Source organism: Hetaerina americana, unplaced genomic scaffold, assembly GCF_022747635.1.
Source record: "Hetaerina americana unplaced genomic scaffold, ioHetAmer1.1.p SCAF_499, whole genome shotgun sequence".
In the NCBI taxonomy this organism is placed as follows: domain Eukaryota; kingdom Metazoa; phylum Arthropoda; class Insecta; order Odonata; family Calopterygidae; genus Hetaerina; species Hetaerina americana.
Window position 1 is genome coordinate 37,246 of NW_027287094.1, and position 25,255 is coordinate 62,500.

The 25,255-nt window shown below is 34.9% G+C and overlaps 1 protein-coding gene across 1 annotated transcript in view; it reads left to right on the forward strand.

Moving 5' to 3' along the window:
* The first annotated feature begins 530 nt into the window (after positions 1 to 530).
* The window catches only part of LOC139693436 (transcriptional adapter 2-beta-like), a 39,410-nt gene continuing 14,685 nt past the window's right edge, over positions 531 to 25,255 (forward strand). Inside the window, exons 1-9 of the mRNA XM_071591575.1 lie at positions 531 to 627; positions 748 to 964; positions 1,058 to 1,155; positions 1,355 to 1,414; positions 5,701 to 5,842; positions 13,550 to 13,767; positions 17,382 to 17,457; positions 19,877 to 20,036; positions 20,280 to 20,487. Coding sequence (XP_071447676.1) covers positions 958 to 964; positions 1,058 to 1,155; positions 1,355 to 1,414; positions 5,701 to 5,842; positions 13,550 to 13,767; positions 17,382 to 17,457; positions 19,877 to 20,036; positions 20,280 to 20,487 — 969 coding nt within the window. The 5' untranslated portion in view covers positions 531 to 627; positions 748 to 957. The remainder of the gene's footprint in view (positions 628 to 747; positions 965 to 1,057; positions 1,156 to 1,354; positions 1,415 to 5,700; positions 5,843 to 13,549; positions 13,768 to 17,381; positions 17,458 to 19,876; positions 20,037 to 20,279; positions 20,488 to 25,255) is intronic.

Consider the following 25,255-nt stretch of genomic DNA (forward strand, 5'->3'; position numbering starts at 1 on the left):
CGACCTCATGGCTGCTGCAAATCTGCCACCATCAACCCCCCAAAACCCAAACTAATATTTCCTTGATTAATCATATATTTCTTCAATTTTTTATTTATGATCCCAAAGCATATTCCACTTTTCAAACGTATGATCCCGATTATTCATTATGTAGACAATGCAACGTTTTGAATTCACCAGAAAGTGATGAAATATCATTTTTATTAATTAATTAAATCAGAAAAAAATAATATTAATTACTTCTTACAAAAGTTTTTTTCACATTAAAAAATCGAATGTATATAAACATTCACATCCATTCGTTTGTACACTTTACCGTAAAAGTGTACAATATTGGCCAAATAAACGTACATATTATCTATTCATTTCATGTCACTTACTTAAGAATCAATTTTACTCGAATAACCTTTTTTCATCAGAAAGGTAGAAAAATAATAAATAGTATGGAATTCTGAGTCCTTAAAAAGCCCGGGAAACTCTTACACATGAGCGCTTATTTGAGGTGGCGAAATTTAGTACTTCTCAAATAAGGTCGATCGGCTTGTTAGTCGGGTGATGTGGTGATGCCGCCTGAAGATGACGTTTAAGGTGTTCCACGTCACCAATTAATACGATCTAGGCCTTCAGGTAAGGTGATGTTGTCTCTCGTAATGACTTAAAAACGTATAAATGAATGGAAACCTGTAAATAATTTGTATCCGAAGAATGTTTCCAGCCACTAAAACGATGCATTATGACAATTTTCAGCCAATAATTTATCCCGCCAGATAGCGCTCATATTTACAATCAAGTGAGCTAGTAATTGCACTTTACTTCCCTCTAAAGATCATTTGGTAGATATTATACTTTCTTCGGGATTTGAAATGTGGATTTGAAGGTGACTGAGTGCAAGAGAATGTTTCCGCCTCAACGATAATATATAACGACTCTCTAAAGCTAACTACGGCGTTAAGGAATATGGCGGGTAAGTCTCGATGCAAAGTTGGCGTCACCGAAATGCGTCTTCACAACCTTTTTGTAAATTGATGTTAATCATATGCCTTATGTATTTTTCCAGAAATATTTGAAAAATATAATTGCACGTATTGCCAAGAAGAAATAAGTGGGCTAAGAGTCAAGTGTGCGGAATGTAAAGACTTCGAGCTTTGCTTAGAGGTAGGTCATGTGACTATATTCTGCGTCCCCATTTGTTCAATTACTTATTGAATTGTAATGCGAGCGAAATTCGAACGACTCGAGTTTACACATTTTAAGTTTCTCCGGCAGCAATAAATTTATTAACACAATGTAAAAGCTTATTTTTTTGATTTTAAGAGATGATGTTTAATTCACTTACAATTTTTTTAATTTTAAGTGCTTCTCCTCCGGCGCGGAGATAGGGCCTCACAAAAATGATCACAGTTACCAGTTAATGGTAAGTAAGAAAACAGGAAGCTCAGGTGTCTTAAGGTTTTGAAGTATTTTGTTATAAATACTTGATTATTACCATAACAGCATACTTTCAAAGCGCTGGCCACTTAATCGCCAGCTTCATTCTCATCGTTTCACTCATTAGTTTTGTTGTTGGAAACTTGGACATATTTCTTAATGCAGTAAATATTGACAAAATAAAAATATCCAATATTTCTTTATGCATTAAATATTGTCATAATGAAAATATCCGATCACACTAATGAAAAATACAAGTATAATTGCGCCATTTTCAAGAAGTTAATTTATAGAGTTGGTACTTCTAATTTATGCTTCCTCAAACTGGCGTAGCCGAGCTTGAAGAAACTTCACTGATCCAGATGTTATGTCCTTTCTACTGAAGCACATTGAAAACAAGGAGAAATCACCAACCTTAGTGTTGTGTGGAAAATCCATAGTAGGCTCAATCTGGGGCCACCCTAAGAAAGACTTGACTATATAAATGTTACTGGTTTCACATTTTATTCTTTATTATTTCAACTGGTGCAAATATTGATTCCCAAGGGTAGATTGTAATTATTAGATATCAGTTGTAATCTAGATCTTAACCCACAGCTGTGTCAACCACCTGCATTTGTGCCATGCAAGTCATCTAATAATGAATGGCCCTCATGCAAACATGATGCCCACAATTGAGTGTTGAAATTGATGGATTATGTTTAAAGAATAACATTTATAAAGGCAGTAAAATCCAATTTTTTTATTTAAAAAGTGTTGAATTGCGTGTTCAGAATGAACAAGATACTTCAAATGGATTAGTAAAATATTGTAAATTTTATGAACAAGAGGAGTGATTTTCTTCTTCAAGTTTTTTAAATTAGGGCAACATGAAAAAAAATGTTTAAAATTGATTCATACTTAATGCAGCCAATAATGAATACTGATAATAAGTTATGAAACCTCGTAAGGTTCTGGGACTAGAAAATGTACCTTCCAAGGAGTTAAAAGAATGGGCTGCCTATTACTATCCTTAGCATCTTAACATCTATTGAAAAAATCCTCAAGGAATCAATAGTAGAAGTAAATTCCTAATTATTAGGAAGTAGAAATAAAAACTGCTTTTTGGACCAGATGCCGAAAGTGTTCAATTTAGCCTAAAACCTGTTCTTTGACTTCACTAGCTTTAAAATATTAGAGCTGAAAGTATTTGATGGTCAATTATTTAGGTAGGTTTTTTATGGTCAAAAATATTTATTAAACACCCCTACATTTCTTAACCTCCCTGGATAGACAACCAGACTTCACACTACTGAAAACTCTACTTCCATTATGAATACATTCTAGCTCCATTCAGTCCATTTAATATACCTATTGTCCCCCTTACTTGCTTGCCTAACATTCTTACCTCTGTCATAATTCTAAAATTCTGTCACCTATCAAAAATTTCTTCATCCACCTTTCCTGCCTCTTTCGGATTTATATTAATAATCCTCTCTCCTCCCTCATCATTCCTAGTAATCATTTTGGTGTTACCTTTCACTCTTTCTCCACATTCACAGCCTAAAAGGCTCCAATCTACCCCTATCGTCTTGTTTCAATGACCATGTTTCAGCCTTATAGAAAACCATGCCACATATTAAAGTTTTAATGAGCTATTTCTTAACTTCCTTGATCAATGTGCCTTTCCTCAATCCCTTCTTGTAAATAGTTTCTTTGCCTCACACAATTCTTCTTCCCTACTACTTAGACCATTTAGGTCAAAAACATGAGATGAGTCAACTGTTTTTCCTGATATTGTTTTTAGCCTCTAATTAAAATATTAAATTCTCTAACTTTCCTCTTCCTTAAAATTCTGATCTTCTTTGTCATGTTTATTATCACATCTTATCACTTATCTATCACATTTGATTTTCTAATGTGTTCAACAATAACCACATGTTGAATGGCTGACTGAAGCTGCTTCATCTCCAAATAAAACTTGATTTTATGGATTCTTCTCCCAACTGTCACTCCTGCCTCTAATCCTCTCCCATACCTCTGTTACCGTTTTGAAAAGAGCGTATTATAGTGGGCATCCCTGTCTCTCTCTCCTCCAATACTGCCCATTTCAAATCTCCTTTCAACACAGCAGTTTGTGACATGTACAGGTTGATGCAGATATGTTGCCTTTCCCTCCAATGTACTCCTACCTTCTGCAATACAATTGTTAATTCTACCCATTTTATAGAGAGCCGTCTCAAATCCATAAAAGAAGGCAATCCTGATTGTACTTATGATATTATGTTGTGCTGGCCATTTCGTATGAAATTTAAGCTGTAAAATGCCTTCTTATTATCTTGATAGCATTTAAAATTATACTAACAAGATAATAAGATGTGATTTCAGAGCTTTGATTTCATATTTGCACAAATTGTAACCTGACTTGATCTTTTGAAATTGGTCAATGCATTTTTCATTTTCTCATGCAATTTTCTTGGAATTTAAGGTAGATTTGGAACTTAAATTAATCATGTAAATATAGTTTGCAGGCTTTGGCAAGGAGGTTACAATTTAAATAAAATAAATTCCCTGATTGAAATTTGGATTTTAGTACTTACTGGCATCAGTTGTAATGGTTTTGAGACATTTATTTCCCATAAAGAATGAAGGCTAACATCTACGAAGAAATGCCTGCCAGGGTCAAGTTCCGCTAAAACTATGTTAAACATTATGTATGTATATCCTCTTGCTTAAGTAAACAAATTTCTGAAACAATACTATGCTCCAAAGTTTTCACTAGTATTTTGTTTACTTGGATCCATGTCATCAACTTCCCCCATATTTTTAATACTTCTTTTGATTTCCTTTTTAATTATCAAGAGCACATGAAGTGGCATATGCATATGAAGTATGAGCATATGAAGTAGCTTAAAGTGGAGTTTAGTGGTAATTGGTTAAGCTTCTAACATTAACGTTCTGCTGAAAATTGAACAGTTTTATTAAGATATATGTTTTCAATTTAATTGGTTGAAAGAATTTGATTATGCAGAAAGGGGTGACTTAATTAATCCTAGGATAGTTAGTGTCTGCAAAGTTCTTGAAGACAGTACAGTATGCATTTTTGGAGGGCACATCCCATGTCCCTAAAATAGGAAAAAGGATGGCCATTACACAAAAATTGCTTCCTGAATAACAAATCTTCTCTGGCTGACTTGAGCGTTGCTTGTTCTCATATGGGTTAGGCGGAATGGCCATCAGGAGTCTTTATGATATTAAAACGGATGACCACCCCTGTTGTGAGAAGGAATACTGACTGAAGAGAAAATAAGAATCATTTTGTTAATCTACAATGGGATACTGAGTGATGGGACGGAAGTCCTATTAAGAATAATGACTATCATCAATGAAGTTTAATCCAATCGATATAAATTTCCAAAAGACTTCTACATTTGAAGTGTGAAAGTGGTTTCAATCTAAGTGTGAATTGAAAGATTCCTGGCCCCTGCTAAATTAACTGAGAACTAGTCAATTGGTTTTTTTAATTTATTCGAATCACCCAGGAATGGGTCAATGGTCATGGCTGCCTGGATCTAAATAAGAAAGGAGGACTTCTGCCAATGTTTTCATCCTCTTAGTGATATTACCAGGAAGAGAGGTGAAACAGTATTTATTTAATAGTGGCATCTGTTCCAGAAAGCATGTATTAGATGAAAGAAGCTACAGAAGACTTTATTTTAAGACATTTTCAATAGGTTAGTATGGCTTCCTAATTATGTTCCATCTTAGTCTAATCAGTGACAGTCTTGACAAAGCAAACTGTGACCACTTGATTCCTTAGAAACTAGAAGATGAGGAAAAGTTACTCAGGACACCTGGGGCACATTTAATCACTAGTTGGTTTTAGAGAAACCCTTGGTTTTCATGGGGATCAGGATGGTATGGTGGCTATGTACTGGCTTCCCAGCCCCAGGGCCCAGGTTTGGCTATTGCTAACTCTGGGTTTCTCTCCACTCTTCCTCCATTCCCAACCATAGTAACGATCAAATTACCGACCTAGCCATAATGGTGCAAATGATGGCTGTTGGTTGTTTCCCAATAATTAGTAGTACGGCCTAATTATCATTTAATGAACATTTTGCTATATTTCTGGCATGCGTAATTAAAAGAGACTTTTCTCTTTGTTAGTCCTAATTCATAATGCACATATAGTCTGCGTATATAAATGAAATATTTTCACAGTTTTATAGATAAATCAAGTACATTTCGGAATTTGTTTGCCTAATTTTGGTGTTGTTTATTTTTTCTTTGCAGGACTGCGGGACTGCTAGTGTTTATCTTGGTAATGGTGGATGGACTGCAAGGGAACAACTTAAGCTGCTAGATGCCATTGAATTATATGGATATCGTAACTGGGATGATATAAGCAAGCACATTGAAACAAGAACACCTGAAGGTAAGGGGTAACGTTATTATTACTATTCTTATTATATTGGTTAAGATAGGTTTTAGATGAGTACAGCCCATACAACTTAAGAACATTACATTTCCATGCCCCTCCTAACCAATTATCACCTGATATCCAATGTTAAAATGAACCCTTCTTAGATTCCACTTATTTCCTTCCTCCTTTCATAACTCCTAGCATGTCTATTCTTTGTCTACCCCTTCCTTGCTTGCCTAGTGTTCTCTCCTCTATCAGTCTTTAACATTGCATCACCAATCAAAATGCTTTGCATCCTACTTTCGTGCCTCCGTTGGATTTCTCCCTATCCTCCACCATGCCGGGGTTTAGGTGAAAGAAGGGGCGATCTAGTCTCAATCTCAACCCAATCAAGACGTTTTATTATTATTATGCCTTGCAGTTTCTCATTTTTTTCTGTCAATATGACCTTTCCCATCATTCTCCACACCCATATTTCACCAACCTCCAATCTATGCCTATCATCTTGCTTCGATGACCATGTTCCATACCACACAAATTCTGTGCCATATCATAGTTTTAATGAACTTTTTTTTTTAACTTTCTAACTCAAAAGTCCCTGTCATTAATTCTCTCCTTGTGAAAGGTTCTTTACCTAACACAATTCTTCCCGTTATGTCCCTACTACTTTGACCATTTCGATCCAAAGTACTTCCGAGTTACATAAACTATTCCACCTGCTCTAGCTTTTGCCCTCCCATTTTAACATTTGACTTAGCCTTTCTCTTCCTTGAAGACCCCATGACCTTGTGTTTTATTTACATTTGTTCTCATCCTGTATCTATCCGACTCACTTTCCAATGCACTCAGCAGTGTCTGCACCCTATGGCTGACTGACAAATGAAAGCTTGATGATTAAACCTAATTGCTTTGATAAATTGTCCTGCAAATTTCATTCCAGCTCATTCATTGCCTCTTTAACCATTTCCTCCACATATACATTGATGAGCACTGGTGATAATGGACACCCCTTTCTTATCCCTTTTCGTAACACTGCCAATTCTCTCTTTCCATCATTTGCACCTGAAGTCTGTGACACGTGCAGGTTGCATGTGTGTCTCCTATCCCTCAATATTTTTATTTTTATATAACATTCTATTGTTTTCAATGCATTTATTAATCCTACTGAATTTGCTCCATCAAATTACTTTCTTGAAATCTACAAAAGAAATGAGTATATCCTTGTTGAAATCTAAGTTCCTCTCTATTAGTGACATGACTGCTATGGATTCCTCCCCTTCCTGAATTCAAACTTATCGTCCCTTAAGTAAACATAGCAGTTTCAGGTTTAACATTGTGGCATTCCTTCATTATGAGGAATTCCAAATACCATATAAATACCATATTTGCTGTGTGAGAAAGCAAACATTGTTTTGTAGTGCTCGCATATGGCTGCTTTCCCTTTTTTTGGAGTAGGAACTAACACTAATCTGACGAAGTCTTCCGGCCAAATCCCCCCTCATAAAATCTTTGCATTAGTCCGTAAAAACTGTTCCTCCAACCTTTTCGTAAACCTTTTAGTAGAGTCATGGGAATGTTATCCACTAGTATCCTCTTAGTTGATTAAATTTTCCTTAATGCCCTTTCTTTCTTGCAATCAAGCATGCCTGAAAGTAAGCTATCCCCGTCAATGTCTAATTCTCTATGAATAAGTTTGCTAGTTTAATTTGCTTTATCAAATGGGTCATCTATGTTTTCCTTCCATATTTCTTGGATCTACCCTGATTCAATAGATAATTTATTCAGATATACATGTAGTTAATAATTAGAGGTAATATTCCTTCCTTTGTTCCCGACTGCTTTTACCCTCCTGTATGGCACACCGATTTCACCCTTCCTTTGTAAGCCTACCTTATCCTTGCTCTTCATCTTACACCACTGTCCTTTCTCTCTATTTTTCCTACCTTGGTTTACTTATGGTCATTCATTTCCTTCTCTCATCCACTTTACTAATCATCTTACCTATAATCCATGGTTTCGTTGTCCTCCATTTTACTATCTCTAGTTACATTTTGGCTTTCGATATCCCTATTTTGATATGTTCCCATTTTTCCTTTATGGTACCTAGCTCCCTTTCCTCACTCATGATTTTCTCTACAGCCTGCTCTTATTCCTATCTTATCATCCTGATTAATGCTTCTACATTCTGTTTTGTAACCCGCCTCCCCTGCCTTATGTTTTTTAATTGAACGCTACACTTCATAAAGACTAAATTGTGATCAGAGTCCGCATCCAATAACAGGAAACTTCGAGTTAATCATACTGTTCCAATCCGTGCCTAGTCATAATATAGTGTAACTCATGCCTTTTTGAATCCCCAGTCATTCTCCATTTATAGGTTAGACCCTTGTTCAAAGAAATTGATTTTACAGTCTTAAAAACAGCGTACAAATTGATTCTCATGAGAGTTCCAGCATTGCGGGCAATGGGTATTTTACTGACTAATTGGCTATATTAGTAGTAGGATAAGGGGAGGCGGCCACAGCTAAGGTCATTTGTGCAATTAGGGATGGATGGGAAAGGAAGAAGGTTGGAGAGAAACCTTGTGTTGGATTTAATCTTCTCCTAATGAAAGGTGCCAAGGGGTCCACAATTTAATGTCCCATCCGACAGATGGCGAACTCACTCAAAGTGCTCTCCACAAAGCATCTCAAGTAGGGATCAGAATACACTGAAAAATATCTACCGTCTCCAGGATTCAAACCTGGGCATTCTGGGTGGGAAGCCAGTGCGTTAACCAACGCACCATCTCGATCCCCCTACTTGGTTATAGAATCCAGATTGGAACATTTGGTTACTTGTGGATTTTTCCATGAAATGTCCTTGTACACACATTAATCAAATATCTTGATAAAGCATTACTGTTCCTTGCTATTCCATTTGCTACATTCTATTGACATCAAATGGGCAATTCATTGTATGCAGTGGGACAATCTTTGATTTCAAAATTAAAAGTTTTTCTCCGTCACTGTTCCACTTGATGTGGCCCTAAAAATAAACTCCACTGAAATTTTAATGAGATGGATTAATTTTTATAGGTCATATGTTGGCCCTATATATCTGGAAAGGAATGTAAAGTGGAATGGTTTTTATTTGAAAAGTTAAATAGATGGGAATTTTTCGAAGAGATGTTTACAGCACCTCCTATTTAGTGACTGAAATTCTTCTATTGCTTGAGGGTACTTTTTGCTTTACCTTTTGAAGTTTATACTTCTGGTCTTTGTGAAGTGTGAGCCGTTAGGTGAATTAATTCATAGGAAACCATTCTATCTCCTCATTTTCATAGGTAAGTTGATTCTTAGTCTTTGTCTTCCATTATTTTATTGAAATTGTCCTATGTTTCCTTTGAGTCAAAGTTTTTCAAATGGAGTAATATCTTGTCCTACAAAGCATTTGTTAATTGCTTGGAAATGAAAGTTCCATGCTTTAAGAATTCAGAGACTAGGGAGAGTATGTGTTTTACACTGCTGTAAAGATGTTAATGGAACTAAAGATGTAATGCTAAATCATTCATGTGTGTCATTAAGTACTTATTCTGCACCAGTGACATCCAGGAGAAATTTTCCATTATAGGGCAGTAATAAAAGAAACTATTAATTGAAAACATTTGCTCTTAAAGGTAGTCTCTGTACAAATCGGAATAGACTTGAAGGCAAATTGATTGGGAGCTAATTTTAGCATCTACTTGTGTAATGTCTTGCTTGCAACTGTAACATTTAATGATGCACATTATCGCATGATAATCACTTTGTGTTATCCAATGATGGTTCAAGAGATGAAACATCAATTTTTACCTCTATTTTCCAGAGGACTGACCAGATGATAAAAATGTCGAGACTGTGTCAATACTTTCTGGTGCTTCCTTTTCTGTGGCATAATCCCAATCAGTAAAACTATGAAACACTTAAGTGGTTTATTAAATATATCATGAAAATGTTTAATTACAGTTTATTTTTGGAAATATAATTGTTTACATTATCTTTAATGAAAGACAACTTCCTATGACCAATAGTCATTCTCTCAATTTGAGCATTGTATTTTTACATACAATGCTTACTTTTCATATTTTTGAAATTCTTTATCTGACTGTTGTGCTTATTATCTAATCCTATTCTATTTCTCATGCTGTGCCGTGTAAAAAACTGCTTGTCTTCTAAATAAGTAATTTTTTTAACTTAGCAATATCTAACATCATCTAATTCTTGATAATAGTTGCTATGATTGACTGCTTAGGAGTTGATTGATTTTCTTCTGACTTCCTTTTGATCACAATCGATTATGCAGTCATCAAAACCCTCTTCAGGGGATCTTTATCTTTTTTGGTGTATTCTTAATTTGACCTTAAAGTTCATAAGGTCATAGATCTTCATTATGTGTTGAGAACTTTTACTGATTATTTCACCAAACAATATATGGTAGGGGAGGAATGCTTTCAGTATGTGAGGCTTTGAACACTTTTTGTTTAGGAACTTTACCTGGATGATCCACAAACTGGATACTAGATAGTACTTCTAATTGTACATACACTAAGGGCTATGATTGATATTCTAATAAATTAGAATGGATAGGGGACCAGTGAGTAGTATAGATTCTAACTACTTACAATTAATTGTGTTGCTTTACTTCTTGTGTTATGATCTGCACAGATAGACCAGCACACTTAGATACACACACAAATTCGTGTTAAATTGTCTGACCCTACTTGGTAAAATTGACCTTGATGTGTTAACAAGTCCATTGCCCTTCTTTACTGTGCTCAATCATTATGGGTGTGTGTACCAGTCCCAGATTCTTCATAAAAGCATAACTGCATGATATAAAAATTGTGTTAAAAATTTGACTGAAATGTTTTATGAGGGTGATTTGAAAAGTTCTTGGAATGGAAGAGAAATAAACGACCTACCTCAGTGAAATTTTTTTATATATCAATGTAGTCTCCCTGTACACTTGTGCACTTGGTCCAGCGATGTTCCAATGTCTTGATCCCATCTTGAAAATTAAGTTTCCCTTAGATGTGCAGAATACCCGCCTTCTTCAGCTGTTAGTTCTTTATTTGAAGAGAATCCGTCCACCAAGGAAAATTTTGGACTTAGGGGAAGAGATTGAAATCTGATGGCACCAAATCAGGCCAATAAGGCAGGTTTGGCATCAATGCATATCTAAGTTCATGTATTTTTGCCATGGCAAACTAACGCCTGTCTGTGGGGGTGCACTGTTTGATGAAAGATAATTTTCTTCCTTGCCAAACCTGGCTTTTTTTGTGTATCTTTTGCTGTAGTTGTTCCAGGAGGTTAGCGTAGTGTAGTCCAGTAGTTTGACCAGTGGGAAGATAATCTATCAGCAGAATCCCTATTACATCCCAGAAAACTAAAGCCGTCACCTTTCCGGCCAACTATATTGCCTTTGCTTTCTTTGTATTTGGTTGATCAACTTGTTTCCACTATGCTGTTTTGTCTTTGGGTTATAGTAGTAAACCTAAGTTTCATCTGTGGTCGTAAACCAGCACACAAAATCTTGTTGGTTGCTCTTAATACAAGTCAAAGCTGTTCGGAAATTTCCACTCTAATGTGTTTTTGATCCTGCATCAGGAGTCATGGCACACATCTAACTGATAAATTCTCATTTCAGATTTCTCTGTTAAAATGTGTTATGCCTGTTCACATGTTATCCCTACAGCTTCAGTGATTTCTAGCGCTATCAGTTGGCGATCCTCCATGACCATTTGGTGCACTTTTGCAGTAATTTCTGGGGTAGTGGCACATTTTGGCCAACCACTGCTTGGATCCTCATCTATGCTGTCCTGACCAAACTTAAACTTATTTGTCCAATCAATCTCTACGAAGTATTTAATCACTCCTTGAATCTCAATTTTTCCCATCTTAACAAATCATGCAGTAACTACAGGAGTGCATCTGCACCTTTAGAACTCTTCCCAGAGCACAGGCTTGTTACATGTTTACTCATAAAGGATTACTTACTACTATGCGGGAAACACATTGTGCTAACACTGATGTCGTGTGGTGATTCCAAGAACATTTCAAACTACCCTTGCATTAATGCTGTTATTAAATGATGTTATATCACTAGAGAAAGTCTTAAATTTAAAATTTACCCCGCTAAAGGACCACCCTGCAGTGATATACAAATGTAGGAACGTCTTGAAAATGCCATCTAATGTGCTAATCATTATTAGTAATTATTGCATCATCACATATACTCTTTTTTTTCAAGTTATTGAATTTTACAATTGCCAGTTTTTAATGTGAATTTTTTTTGCTTGAAGTAAAATTGGGTTGAAAACACAAAATCACTTAAATGAAGATTACACCCATATTATTGGTGACAAATGGATTATGGCAAGCTTTCTAGAAAATTTTTCAAAACATGAAAAGGAAAATTTTTAAGTATATGTTCATATTATATAAGTTGATAATAATTTATGATTTAAACCTATGCCTCACTTTAGTGGGTGTTACTAGAGTACTCTGATATATTATGTATTTGTGGGATAGTTGTTGATGGTTCTTTGTGTCATGTATCTTAATATTATACTGATGTTAATTCCTTATCTAGAAATCCATAATCTGGGAATACCTACCACTTTTGAGTGAATGTATCACTTAGGGCATTACTTTTTTTTTAATGAACTTACTCCTACTTTTGGGATAGGCCTTTTTAATCTAGTAGTGTGGTAAAAATGTTAACATGTATGCGCAGTTTGAGAAAAATACATTTAAAATCATTGTTTTCTAACTGGGATGAAAGTGATTCCCCTCTGAGGATTTCACTAATTAAGGATAGAAATTAGTGAACTTCAAATGCATTTCATAATATCATTTTGAATATTGACAATTATCACATACTTTCCTACCTAAGCAAAGTATCCAATTAACTTAGGCATTTTAGTTTGAAGACCTTGCATTAAGATCTGAAGAAACTGCTTTTTAATTTTTTTGATTGGATGCTCTTACACGCCAAGGATGGTGCATCCATTGCGTTTTATTTTTCTGGGGCCAATATAGATAATTAACTTAAATTTAATTTCCACCCCTATGTTTACTGCTAATCATGTCAGGCGAAAGCAATTGTGGAAATGAAAGAGAGTTGTAATATTGGCATTGCATATTATCAATTAGATGAAAGTGGAAGTGATAAAAGAATGTAACAATATAATAATACCCCAAATATAACTATCACTGATATTTGATAATTGTTCAGTTCACTCCAAGGCAGAAATACTGACTAAAGATAATGCTTACATTATTTTTCTATCTCCTAATTGCATTTATCAGTCTCAAGATTATGGCATATTAAAATCACTAAAATATCAGTATTAATTTAATTACATGATACTCTTTGTTATCAGTTTAAATACAAGGAATTCTGTGATGGAAATAATTGACAAATGCAAAGATAATGTAATGTGGAGTCTTTCACATCTTTGGGAAAGTATTCTGAAATAGTTTTAAACAAAGTGTGGTTTAAATTGTGGCTTGCCTTAAGGTTTGATGATGGTGAAACACTGATTACAGACTTCGAAGGATTTTAGGCTTCTAAATATAAATGTGTAATGATCGAGTTGCTTGAATATGCAAAAGGTGTCTGTAATCCTTCGTAAGTGATCTATTCCTTGTGACATTTCTTCACTCTAAACCCATTCTTGTTTTATGGGCTATGTAGAAGCAAAAGAAGAGTACACAGCAAGGTTTCTGGAGGGGAGCATAGGGCGACTAACTTGGCCAGCAGCTGCAACAGCTCGTCCGCGACTAACTGATGTAACTGAACCAGATAGTGGACCACTATCTCCATCACACACAGGCCGGCTGCCACCATTAGATGTCACTCAAGAGGAAGCTACACAACTAGGTTATATGCCCCAGAGGGATGACTTTGAAAGAGTAAGGGGTCTATTTTATGGTTACTTACTAATTAAAGGTGTTGGGCTATTTAATTAAGCATGTTAACAATTAATTGATGATTAATAATAATAGCAACAGAGATCAGCCTTCATAAATGTTTGTGTGCCTACTTAAAATTTATTGGTAACATCACAGTGTCATGGAATCATTAATAGCAAATTAAGAGATTAAATATTTAACATCCACTGGATAATTCATCATTCAGAAGTAGGACTGATCGCTAACTTTCCACACCCGTCTGGATGTAAAATTTTTGAATGAACAATCTGGGTAAAAACTGGGTGCTATTTTGTAAAAATGGAATTCAATCTCATACAGAAAGTCCCTGATTTATGTCAGAGTTGAGTTTTAATGTGCTGAGTATAAATCTAGGTAATTGGAATGAGATTTCCATGACCACTACAATTGATGAAGTTACTGAAGCATTGATTTATAGACTTGATTTTGCTACAAAAATGGAACAAAGACTGGAATAACTTATTATGATGGATTCCAAGAAACTGTGGAAGATGCTGCAACAGTAACTTTTAAGGAGTCATCTACTAAGTGTGTATTAAATTGCAACAATTTTAGTGTAAAAATTATCTGTTCAAGGTGAATGATTTTTACACTCTGACATTGTTATTATGATGGCTTTAGCACTTAACATCCTTTACATAACTTTTCATGCAAATTGTGCTTTGGAATATGCTGCCTTCCATGCCCACAGAATCTACTGTTATTAATTCCATGTAATAACCAGGTGTACACTTATGAAATGAGGATTTCAGACAACAGATGTTGTACCAATGCAGTTCGTGGTATAAAGGTTTGACACTTATGCGCCATTAATTAATTGCACCATCAAGTGTCAGATGCGTACAATTGATCAAGTGTTTGCATAGTGTTGTGTTGCTCTGTTCAATGTGTCAAAATTTATACCAAAGAAAGTGAATTTTGCGGTCAGCATTAATTTTTTGTTTACATTTGAAGAAAAGTGCTGCTGAATCATACCGATTACATTGAGAAGCTTATGGTGAACATGTTCCATTGCAAGATAGGTGTGAATGATGGTTTCTGCTTTTCGAAAGTGGTGACTTAGATTTTGCAGACAAGGAACATGGAACACTACCTAAAAGGTACCAAGATGTAGTTGCAAGCTTTGTTGAACGAATATGATTTACAAAAACAACTCGCAGAGCAATAGAGCATTAGTCAATAAGCTGTTTCCAATTGCCTACGAGAGATAGGAAAGCTTTAGAAGACTGGGAGATGGATACTACACGAGTTGAATGACAGTCAAATTGAGAGATGCAAACACGCACATGAAATTTTGCTCGTATGATACAAAAGAAAGTCGTGTTTGCATCATATTGTTACTGTGGATGAAAAGTGGATTTATTTGGAGAATCCCAAGCTCAAAAATTATGGGTAGACCCAGGCACAATATACACATTGACCGCAAGATCGAATTGCTTCAGCAGGAAGATGAAGGATGGTCTGTGTTTAGTGGGATCAGAAGGGTGTGGTCTATTATGAGTGGTTAACACCTGGTGAAAGGGTTAATGCTGAACACTACCTACAATAATTGTTTGATTTGGATTGTTTGCTGCTTAAATGAAGACCAGAATACCAAAAGAGGCAGCAAATGGTCATTTTTTTTCATGGCAATGCTCCATTGCATACAGAAAAACCAGTGTGCGACATGTTGGAAACACTCAGCTGGGAAATTCTACCCCCTGTGGCGTTTTCACCAGACTTTGCACCTTCGGGTTACCACTAGTTTTCATCAATGGGTCATGCACTAGCTGAGTAGTGCTTCGGTTTGTACGGAGATGTGAAAAAGTAGCTCGATGTTTGCGGCTGGTGGCAAAAGTTAAAGATTTTTACTGGCATGGTATCTATAATATGCCCGAAATATGGGAAAAAAAATCTAACTAGCAATGGAGCATACTTTAAAAAAGCTCTTTTTATCATTCTTCCAAATGTTTATTTTTAAATCTGCATTTCATACTTTTACACCTGGTAAATGGTCGAACCAGAATGTTTGATAGAGGTACCATGGTAAGATAAATATATGCAGTATAGCCTCAATGCATTATGGTGGCAGACAGTAGTATGAGTAAAGTAGGAAAATACATATGTATGCATTAACAGGTATTGTTTACATTTTTTTAAATGTGGTTTATGAGGAAAATTAATAATGATGAAGCAAATTACTGCCAAGGGCATGGAACCAGTATGATTTGAGTTGAGGAATTACTGTATTATTTTTATATGTAATCTACCGGTTAAGGTATGTTTTTGCATGGACACAAGCTGCCAAGTAACACAGTGACAATTACCCTGCCCCTCCCAAGAAAACCCAACCTTACTTGAGAGTTGAAATGTTACATCCAACATTACAATAGGTCTGTCTTCAATTCTGAATACTTCCTCCCTTCATGCCATCCAACATCCTTATCCTATTTCTACCCCTTTCTCATTTGCCTAACATTCTCCCCTCTATCACAGTATTCAATTTCCCACTGCCCATAGGAACACTGCATCCATCTTTCCTCTCTTTTCATGATAACTCTCGATTATACCATCTCCTCCCCTTCCATACCTAGCACTTCCCTGTTTGTGTTCCTTTCCGTCCACTTCATCTTCTCCATCATTCTTCACACCTATATTTCAAAAGCCGCCAATCTATCAAGGCTTTCAAGCCTACCACTATGACCATCTTGGCACAAAACACTTCCAAGATAAATAAACTATTCCCCCCACTCTATTTTACCCTAATATTTGATATTTAACTGGGCCTTTCTCTTGAATATCTAAGGCTTCCAGCATTTTTTCACTTTGGTTCATATTTCTGGGACAACAATTTTGCTCTCAGTGTGCAGTCAACTTCTGACCTGAAGATGCAGGCTAAACTGTTGTCCCAGAAATATGGACCTGTGTGGAGTAAATCGCGGAAGACTTAGTTCTTTAACATCTGCACAGTGCGGAAGCCTTCACATGACTTTTCTCTTTATAGAAAACTGTGTACCTTTGTTTTATTTATGCTTATACTCATCCCATGCCTATCATACTGATTTCTCAAACACTTCGCAGTGCTTACAACCCTTTAACCAACTGACAGATTGAAGTTAGATCATCATCGAACCTAATGGCTCCTATGATTTGTCCACCAATTTTCATTCCAGTTTATCCCATGCTTCTTTTACCATTTCCTCCACATAAATGTTGAATAGCAAGGGTGATAATGGACTTATGTCTTACTCCTATTCCTAACTCCTCTAACAAAGCCCATCCTGACTCTCCATCTGCCACTAGCAACTGAGGTCTGAGACATGAACAGGTTGCAGATTAGTCTCATATGTATCTAATCTACTCCTATGTTTTGCGATACATTCATTCACACAACCCAATACTGTCATATAAAATAGTGGATTTAATGGTGATAAAGGATTCCATGCCATGTATAAAACTGGTGGTGAACATAACCCATAGTTAATTGTTGTATACATAATTAGGTGTTAATGGTTATTGGGTTTTATAGGTTTACAATTAAATGAACCACAAATCTGTAAAAGTATGTTTTAATTTTTTAAATCTATTATTTGCAGGAATTTGATAATGATGCTGAATCTCTGGTCTCTACATTATTTATTAATACTTTAGAAGATGATGATTTGGATATTGGTAAGTATATTTTGGAGTTCTGGTATTATTCTGGCTGGCTTTCTATTATCTTAATTACTTAAAATTTCATTAATGTTTTTTTGATTGCTTGCTGTTAATTTTTTATACTGGTCCGCTCCTCTATGATGAAAAACGCATTAAGTTTTGTTAGATTTCAGACATATGAGAAGGGTTTTGAAGGAAAAAAGATTGTTACTCTAATGCGATTTGGTTACAAATTGAGAACCATTTTAAAACTCTGATGCCACAACTTTTGCCCCCCCTTGTTTAGCATTGAAATAAAGGGAAAGCTGTCACATTTGTGTTATCTATCATTTAATTATGCGATAAAGTAGTTAAATCATCAATTTCATAATAGTATTGAAAGCTAATTTGTTAATTCCTTGTCGTAGTGATGTCCATTTTGAAACTACCCAATGGTAGAGGCAAGCACATGTAATACAGTGAAGGAATTGAAAATAATGTAGAAGAATCCATCCATGCATATATAGAGAGATTTTTGAATTTGCCCTAAGTTGTCATCACTCATTGTAGTGCTCTCACTGCTACAATTGGTGTTTTGAGTGAAAGTCCATATTATTTGCTCATATTCATTTTATGTAACAGGGATACATTCATATGCACACTTATAGACATTGTCCAAACCTATAAGCAGTAGAAGACTGAAACCCGGAAAACTCTCCTGATAGATGTTGGGATTTGTGTTTAAGAAAACTGATTCTTTGTGGAGAGGAGGAGGGGTGGGATACTAGAGTCATGGTTGATGACCTATATCTAAGGTCCTTGCTGTGCTCTTAGGCCTGGTAGGCAGCTTGTCAGATGACGTCATCCTGAGTACCCTTGTTAGGGTATTCAGGATGACTTCAATTGGACTCAAGTAATTGAGATACTCAAAGTCATGAGAGAGGTACCCTAATATTTAACTGTAATTTTAAGAAAAGTAATGTTTTTCCCTTTAGAACTATGATTACCATAGTTCCTTGCTCATAAGATAGAGTTTGCAAAATAATATTTGAACCAGACAGAAAGGGATCAAAGTATTTTGATGCCACTTAAAATGAAGAAAATTGAATTGTTGCGTTGAAAAATTAGCAGCTACATGTATATAGATGCTTATTCATCATAGAATCCCTGAAATTCATCATCGCTACTGTTAAAACATATAGGTTGTGGCAACATTATTTCCTTTTTTCAAACACAAAACACTTACAAAAAAGGAAGTTATGTTGCCGCACCCTGTATTAGCAATTATTTTCACTGGGGTTTTCTTTTCTCATACGGAGTGTCATCTTCACTTCCATTTGGTGCCTTGCTAATTTTTAAAAAGACGTTAGTCTCGCTTTTAAATTTCTGCCAGGCTTTTTTCAACTAATCATAAACACTAGAAATCAAAGGCCATTTAATTTTTCCTGTCAGTTTGACATCATGAGTTGGTGTCATATTACCTTTCTTTCGTATTTAAATTGCAGTTTTTGTGCTCTTGTAGGTTTGGTATGTATGTGCAGACCATATCTCCTCATGGATCTCTTACACAATGACGTCCCTGAAAAATTGGTAGTCGACATACATATTGCTTATTTTCTTGCTTCAATTAAAATCAGTTTTGTCGAAATAGTAATCTCATTCTTACTGTAATTCATTATCCAGTTCTTAATATGTTCCTCTAGCTTTGGCCATTTAGGAGCACGTGAATGTAAATATTTTTACTCATATCCTTATTTACTAAATCCAACTTCTACTCCCTCTATTCTCATATCATCTTCTCAGTTGTAGGTGGACCAAAATACCATTCAGCTGCCTTGTTTCTGTATTTTGAAGCAAAATTTACCAATTCAAGTTTAAAGGCAATACTTAAGACACAGCCTTCTCTCTTTATATTCCATAAGGTTATTTTAATTTTAGTATTTGATGCTGAGTTTCTGTTATTATTTTGATATTATCGGATTTGTATTGAAAGCAATCATGTAGGTCTAAGTTATGCTCTCATACTGTAGGCTTAATGTAGAGCACATTGTGTAGTAAAAAAGTTCATCTTATGGGCCAGGAAATATGGTAACTCTTAGTGTTGAGTCGGGCCATTATTAGTGGTTGCATTGTACATAATATTGTAAAAAAGGTAATATAATGAAATTTATTTATGTAAATCAAAGAAATAGGGTCTCAAATTTTTTGAGATTTTTATGATGAATCAATCAGTTATTAAGTATTTCAGTGATCAAACATTTATTCAATCTGAACCACACTAAAAGGTACCTATCCAATTTTGTGCCAAAATTTGAAAAATTCAATTGGTTTTATCGCTAAAAACACTGATAATGTAGTCCTAACGTATTTTGATGGATGTAAAATGCTACTTGTATTTAAAACTGTCCCTTTTTTGCTGACACGTGCAATAAGACTTTTTATGGTTGTTTTGCAGCTCTTAAACTAGCTCATGTTGACATGTACACAAGAAGATTGAGGGAGAGAGCACGCCGTAAACGCCTTGCTAGGGATTATCAATTGGTTGCACAGTTTTTCGCACCAATGAGGAAAGACAAGCCAAATGCACCAAAGAAGAAATTATCCAAGGAAGACAGGTGAGCTAAATGGGAATTTTCTGTAACTTAGTGGCTTCAGTTTTTGATCATATCGTCTAGGTGGTCACTCCAGTATAAAATATGAAGGATCACTTATTGGAAGTATTTGGATATTTCTTCAAAGCTGGAGTATTACTTACTCCTGCTGGGTTGTATTCTGTAAGAGTTTTCTGGTTTTACCAGTATTAATATTTAACATGTTTGGTAAACTTGTCTTCTGAAGAATGCATATATTTATTCCAGGGAACTTCAAGAACAATTCCGGCCATTTTCACAATTGCTTACTGCTCAGGAGCAAGAGCAAATATTGACCAGTTTACGGAGGGAAAGAGAACTTAGGTCAAAGTTAGTTGAGTTGGCTAAGCTCCGGTCTCGTTTCCATACCCAAGAAGACAGCTCAAAGATAGAGCGGGCGAAAATTCTTCGAGAATGGAGAGAGAAGCGTCTCGCTGTAAGTTTACCTATTGCAGTACCTTGAGTGTAATTACCCTTGAAAATTAATTTGATTTCGTAATTAGAAAGTTATTGAAGTATGTTTTAAATGTGGAATTTATTTTTAGAATTTTTAAATATTAAGCATCTTAACGTAGCACTAACATATTAACATAGCACTTTAAGTTTCTAGCTACATCATTCAAGTTGAGTTTAATCAGCCATTTGTAATGTACTATCTCATAATATTTGTGGTTTTGGATGAGGGTACATGAGTTTCCATACAATTATATGAATAATTGATGTATCATTTAAACTGCTGCAGATGGAAGTTGTCACCTACCCATTATGACTCAACTCCCTATAAACAAAAAATGTACTTCTTGTTGATATTCGCCTATTGATTTAGAAGTGTGGTTGTTTGATGTTTGTGGCAAAAATACTTCATTGATGCTTATGTAATTTTTTTTGGAAATATGATTGGCCCTTTGTTTTGTAGAAGAAAAAGGAAAATGGACCATTCTTTTTGATTAAATGTCGATCAAGAAACAATTAGATAATTTTATGCCAAATTTCCAATCTTTTGATCAGTACATAATTTCCCGGTACTGCAATGTTAATTGTAGGCCAGCTATTGCATGAAAGGCATCGGGAAGGATATTAGCCGTGTGCTAAGTTTTTTTGCCTATAAATGTTAGTGACATGAAAAAAAGGCAATAATTATTGAAACAGGTTGATCATAATCAGCTAATTTGCCATTTTTATATGCCTAGTCTTCACCTCCGCATCATTCATTGGCATTGCACTGCAAAAGAACATACTTTGCAGGTAATTCTTACCATTTTTGTGATGTTAAAGCAGAAGTCCATAATATTGGTAATTGACTTAAGGTGTACGTTGATTTTTTTCCAATTTTATTAAGATTAATCGTAAACAAAATGAATCCTCAGGCTGGGAATTAGGCTGCGATGAACTCTAGTGACCGGGGAAACATGGGCATATCGTTGGACTGGAATTCTAATGAAATTCACTATGATTGACCAATCTAATGATTTTTTTCAACTAGTAGCTTTTAGTGTGTTATATACTTTGCAAGAAAATAAAGAATTGTGCATGACAACCATGTCCATTGATGTAGCATTCATGTTGTGGATTGAGCTAACCAAATGCCATGCTACGAAACAACTGCCTACCTATTACAGCAGTACAATTGAGCTGTCATCAGTAGGTGCTTTCTTTGAGTGAGAATACGATGTTAGGTGAATAATCCCTAGCAGGAATGATTTTGTTTGCGAATGCAACATCCCTACGTAATACTTAACCATCAATAAAAAGCATTTAAAAATTTGTATCATTTAGTATTTAACAGTTCATTTTTAGGAATTATCAAATCTTGGCTGGGTCTAGGTAACTTCCTGTTCAAAACTGTAATAAGCGTTCAGCAATAGTCATTTATATTAATCAATTGTTTAAATAAAAATAACAAGTGTCATGGAATTGTTTAACATTCATCTGCATAGATGCTTTATAAAGTCATATGCTCCAAACTCTGATATTTCAACCATGAGAGGAATTTTAATTTAGGTCGCCCATTACATTTAAAAAACTATGCATTTTTACTAATTCATAATGTATTCATGAATGTCTATACTGTAAGGAAAAATGTTAAATTGTTTGGACATGCAAATTTAATGTGCCTATTGAATTGCATCAGGTAGACAAGGTAGGAGAATGGTAGGACAATACTTTGAACTTACTATTATTCTCAAAAATTTGGAATTAAAAATCATATAATTTCAGGTCACCCTAATTTTTTCTGCAGGTTACACTTGCCTTGATTGTTGAGGCTGGTGGTATTCGCCCATCCTTGAACGGAAGAAATATTTCTCCTTAGCGTGTCTTGTTATGTGATGATCGGTTAATGGTGACTTTTTCTCAGATTTAATTTCCCTTGGGGGGTATTTTACTCCAAAATTCACTGCATTTGCATAAAATATTACCCTTAAAGAGTGCAAAAATTCACTTGGAAAACATGGGAAAACTAAATTCAGATTTGCTCAATGCCTGTGAAGTGCATGCTATAAAATGTTATTTAATAAATTCCATTATACTTTGAAACATATATTTTGTGTCTACATGTATAGTTATTGTATTGCTCAGAGTTGCATGCATTATTAACTGATTTATTCCACACATAATAGGTCCTTGGACGACATTCATTTATGTTTAGAAATTCATAAGTAATTTATGTATACCATTATGATGGTGCTGTTATTTTTAAAGTAAAATTAAAAATTATATGTGTAGCGTAAGTCAAATTTGCATTGAAAGCGTGTGGCATGTTATGGTTTCATGAATTCATTTAAGTGTCTGGGCTAAACATTTGGGTGCATTCATTATTTATTCAATCTTTATTAAATGTATCCTTAGCCGCAGATAGTGATTTTCCATTATTAACTAAAAACATAAATTGGATATATTGTACCCTATTACTAAGTTAGGAATACCAAAAGCCTTTGAATCCTTTGGGTGGCCACCATTGGTTCCATAGATAAATATTGAATATCCGCATTTATACAGGTCAAATGTAGAGAAGTAGAGTATTTACTCATTCAAAATAAAGCTCATGTGCTCACATTTTAGCACATTGCACACTAGATAATATTTAATCAGACCTACAATACATATTTCTGACCTTCCAAATAGCTTGCAATGAAATTCTGAGCAGCATAATGTTTTTAGGGTGCTTAGTTACTCTTTAAAATATGGAGACTTGTAGGACAATTGGTGACTTCAGCATAATTGATGGTTTCCGGTGTAACTTTACGGAATTGATTCATATTGGAAATGAAAAAATAGTAACTGTGATTCCACAGAAAATTTACTACGATACGACATGGATTTTGACATTTAACATCATCTTCAGATGACGTTGAATGTCGAAACCCAGGTTTTATCATAGTAAATTTTCTGTGGAATTGCAAAGCTACTATTTTTTCATTTCCAATTAGCATTAAAAATGAAGTCATTGAGGACTCTGCACTTAATCCTATGTTGCATTGATTCCAGAGTGTGAGTTATGAGAATGCTATGAGACACGATGCTCACAGAAGTGATCAAATTAGAAAACATCTGATTAGGCCAATGGTGAAGCATCCATGGTGGGGCAGGGTGTAGTGTGGGAATCTTTAACTTTTCCTCCTCCAGCCTCTTCTAATCTCAAGGGATAATAAGAACTGGGTCCTGTACAAAATAGCCATACACCCAAGTTTGATGCTTGCAGGAAGGGTTGTGTAAAGCAGATTTTTAAACCAGTGAATGAAGTTATGGATTTAATATTAGATGCTTGTTGCACAATGAATGATTAATGAATCAAATCAGTTAGTCTTGTTTGATTAAACTGCAATCTTACGTTGCTAATGGTTGGCCATATGTGAGAGCATGATATTCAGGGAATGTCAGCTATTTATGGAGTACTTAGTTGGCATTATAAAATAGCATGATACTGAACCACAGCCTTTTTCCAACACCATTATTTTTAGTATAATGAAATATATAGGTATATTTTTAGTGCTGGATATATTGCAATAATTCATCTTAGTTGTACTACTTGTTTTTAAGTAAAGTATGACATAATTTGCAAAAATATCTATTAAAATATGTATGTACTGGTAGTTATATTTGTATTTGATGTGTAGTACTAAGTAATATTTTCTAAAGTGACAGTAGTCCCTACTGGAGCTAAAGGTCTAGAAAAATCCATGATGATAAAAGCATGAGTTTAAATAGTGGACCTTCTAGTGGAAAAACGAATTCTAGTGTTGATAATTGTATCTGTAGGAGCTAGTGATCAGGCAATTGGTGATTACAATTCTTCTTGTGAAGCAAGGGAATTTATTTTTTCCATTTAAGAGAGTAGTGGTAGAGTAGTGAGGTTCCCTGATGGTAATAAGACATGCTTACGGAATGTGCAAAAGTGATGCAAGATGTAGGCATATAAGTTTGACTTATAAATTTTTGAAGTTATACTGTTTCCTAAGGCTTTGTAGCGTTAAATATGATCAGATTGTGGTGCACTGTGGTTGTATAAATTGTGTGCGGATTGTACACACCTCATTTAATAGGTCAAATAGGTCCAATTAAAGAAGATAATCATTTAATCACTCTCTCTCACAATTAAATATTACACTTTTAGCAATGCACAATTATAATAATTCTTATTTACTTGCTATTTAATCAATATTTTTCTGAAGATCCATGGGAGTTAGAGAACTAACAGTGAAAATGACATTAGAAACTACTGGGGCTAGAGATCTTAAAAGATCCAGCCTCAAGTATGGATATTGATTTTCCTCATTGCCACAGAAGGTAGTTTTCTGGGAACTGTCAAACAGCCAGATGATTTTCAATTTAAAGTTATGAATTAATCTTCATAATTGTTTTTGATATAATGTCAGACCCTTTATATATTTATCACTACTTCTATAAATTCACTACATCCATAGATTACTACTTGCCGCCCATTTGTAATAACATGTAGAGATTGATTGTTATGACTGTGTGCTGCCAGGGTTTCCGTTGCACTTATTCATGTGAACTACATAAATGTTAATAGATAGATAATGCATTCCAGAAAAAAAGGAGGAAAATTTTCCTGAGCAAACTCTATAGTAGTCGCTTGAAACCTGTGTTAGCTGTGATCAAAGGAGAATGCAGTGCAATTATATTGTTTGTATGTCTTATGAGTAGGTTTTTGAAATTACATATGCAAGCTTATCTTGCTTTGT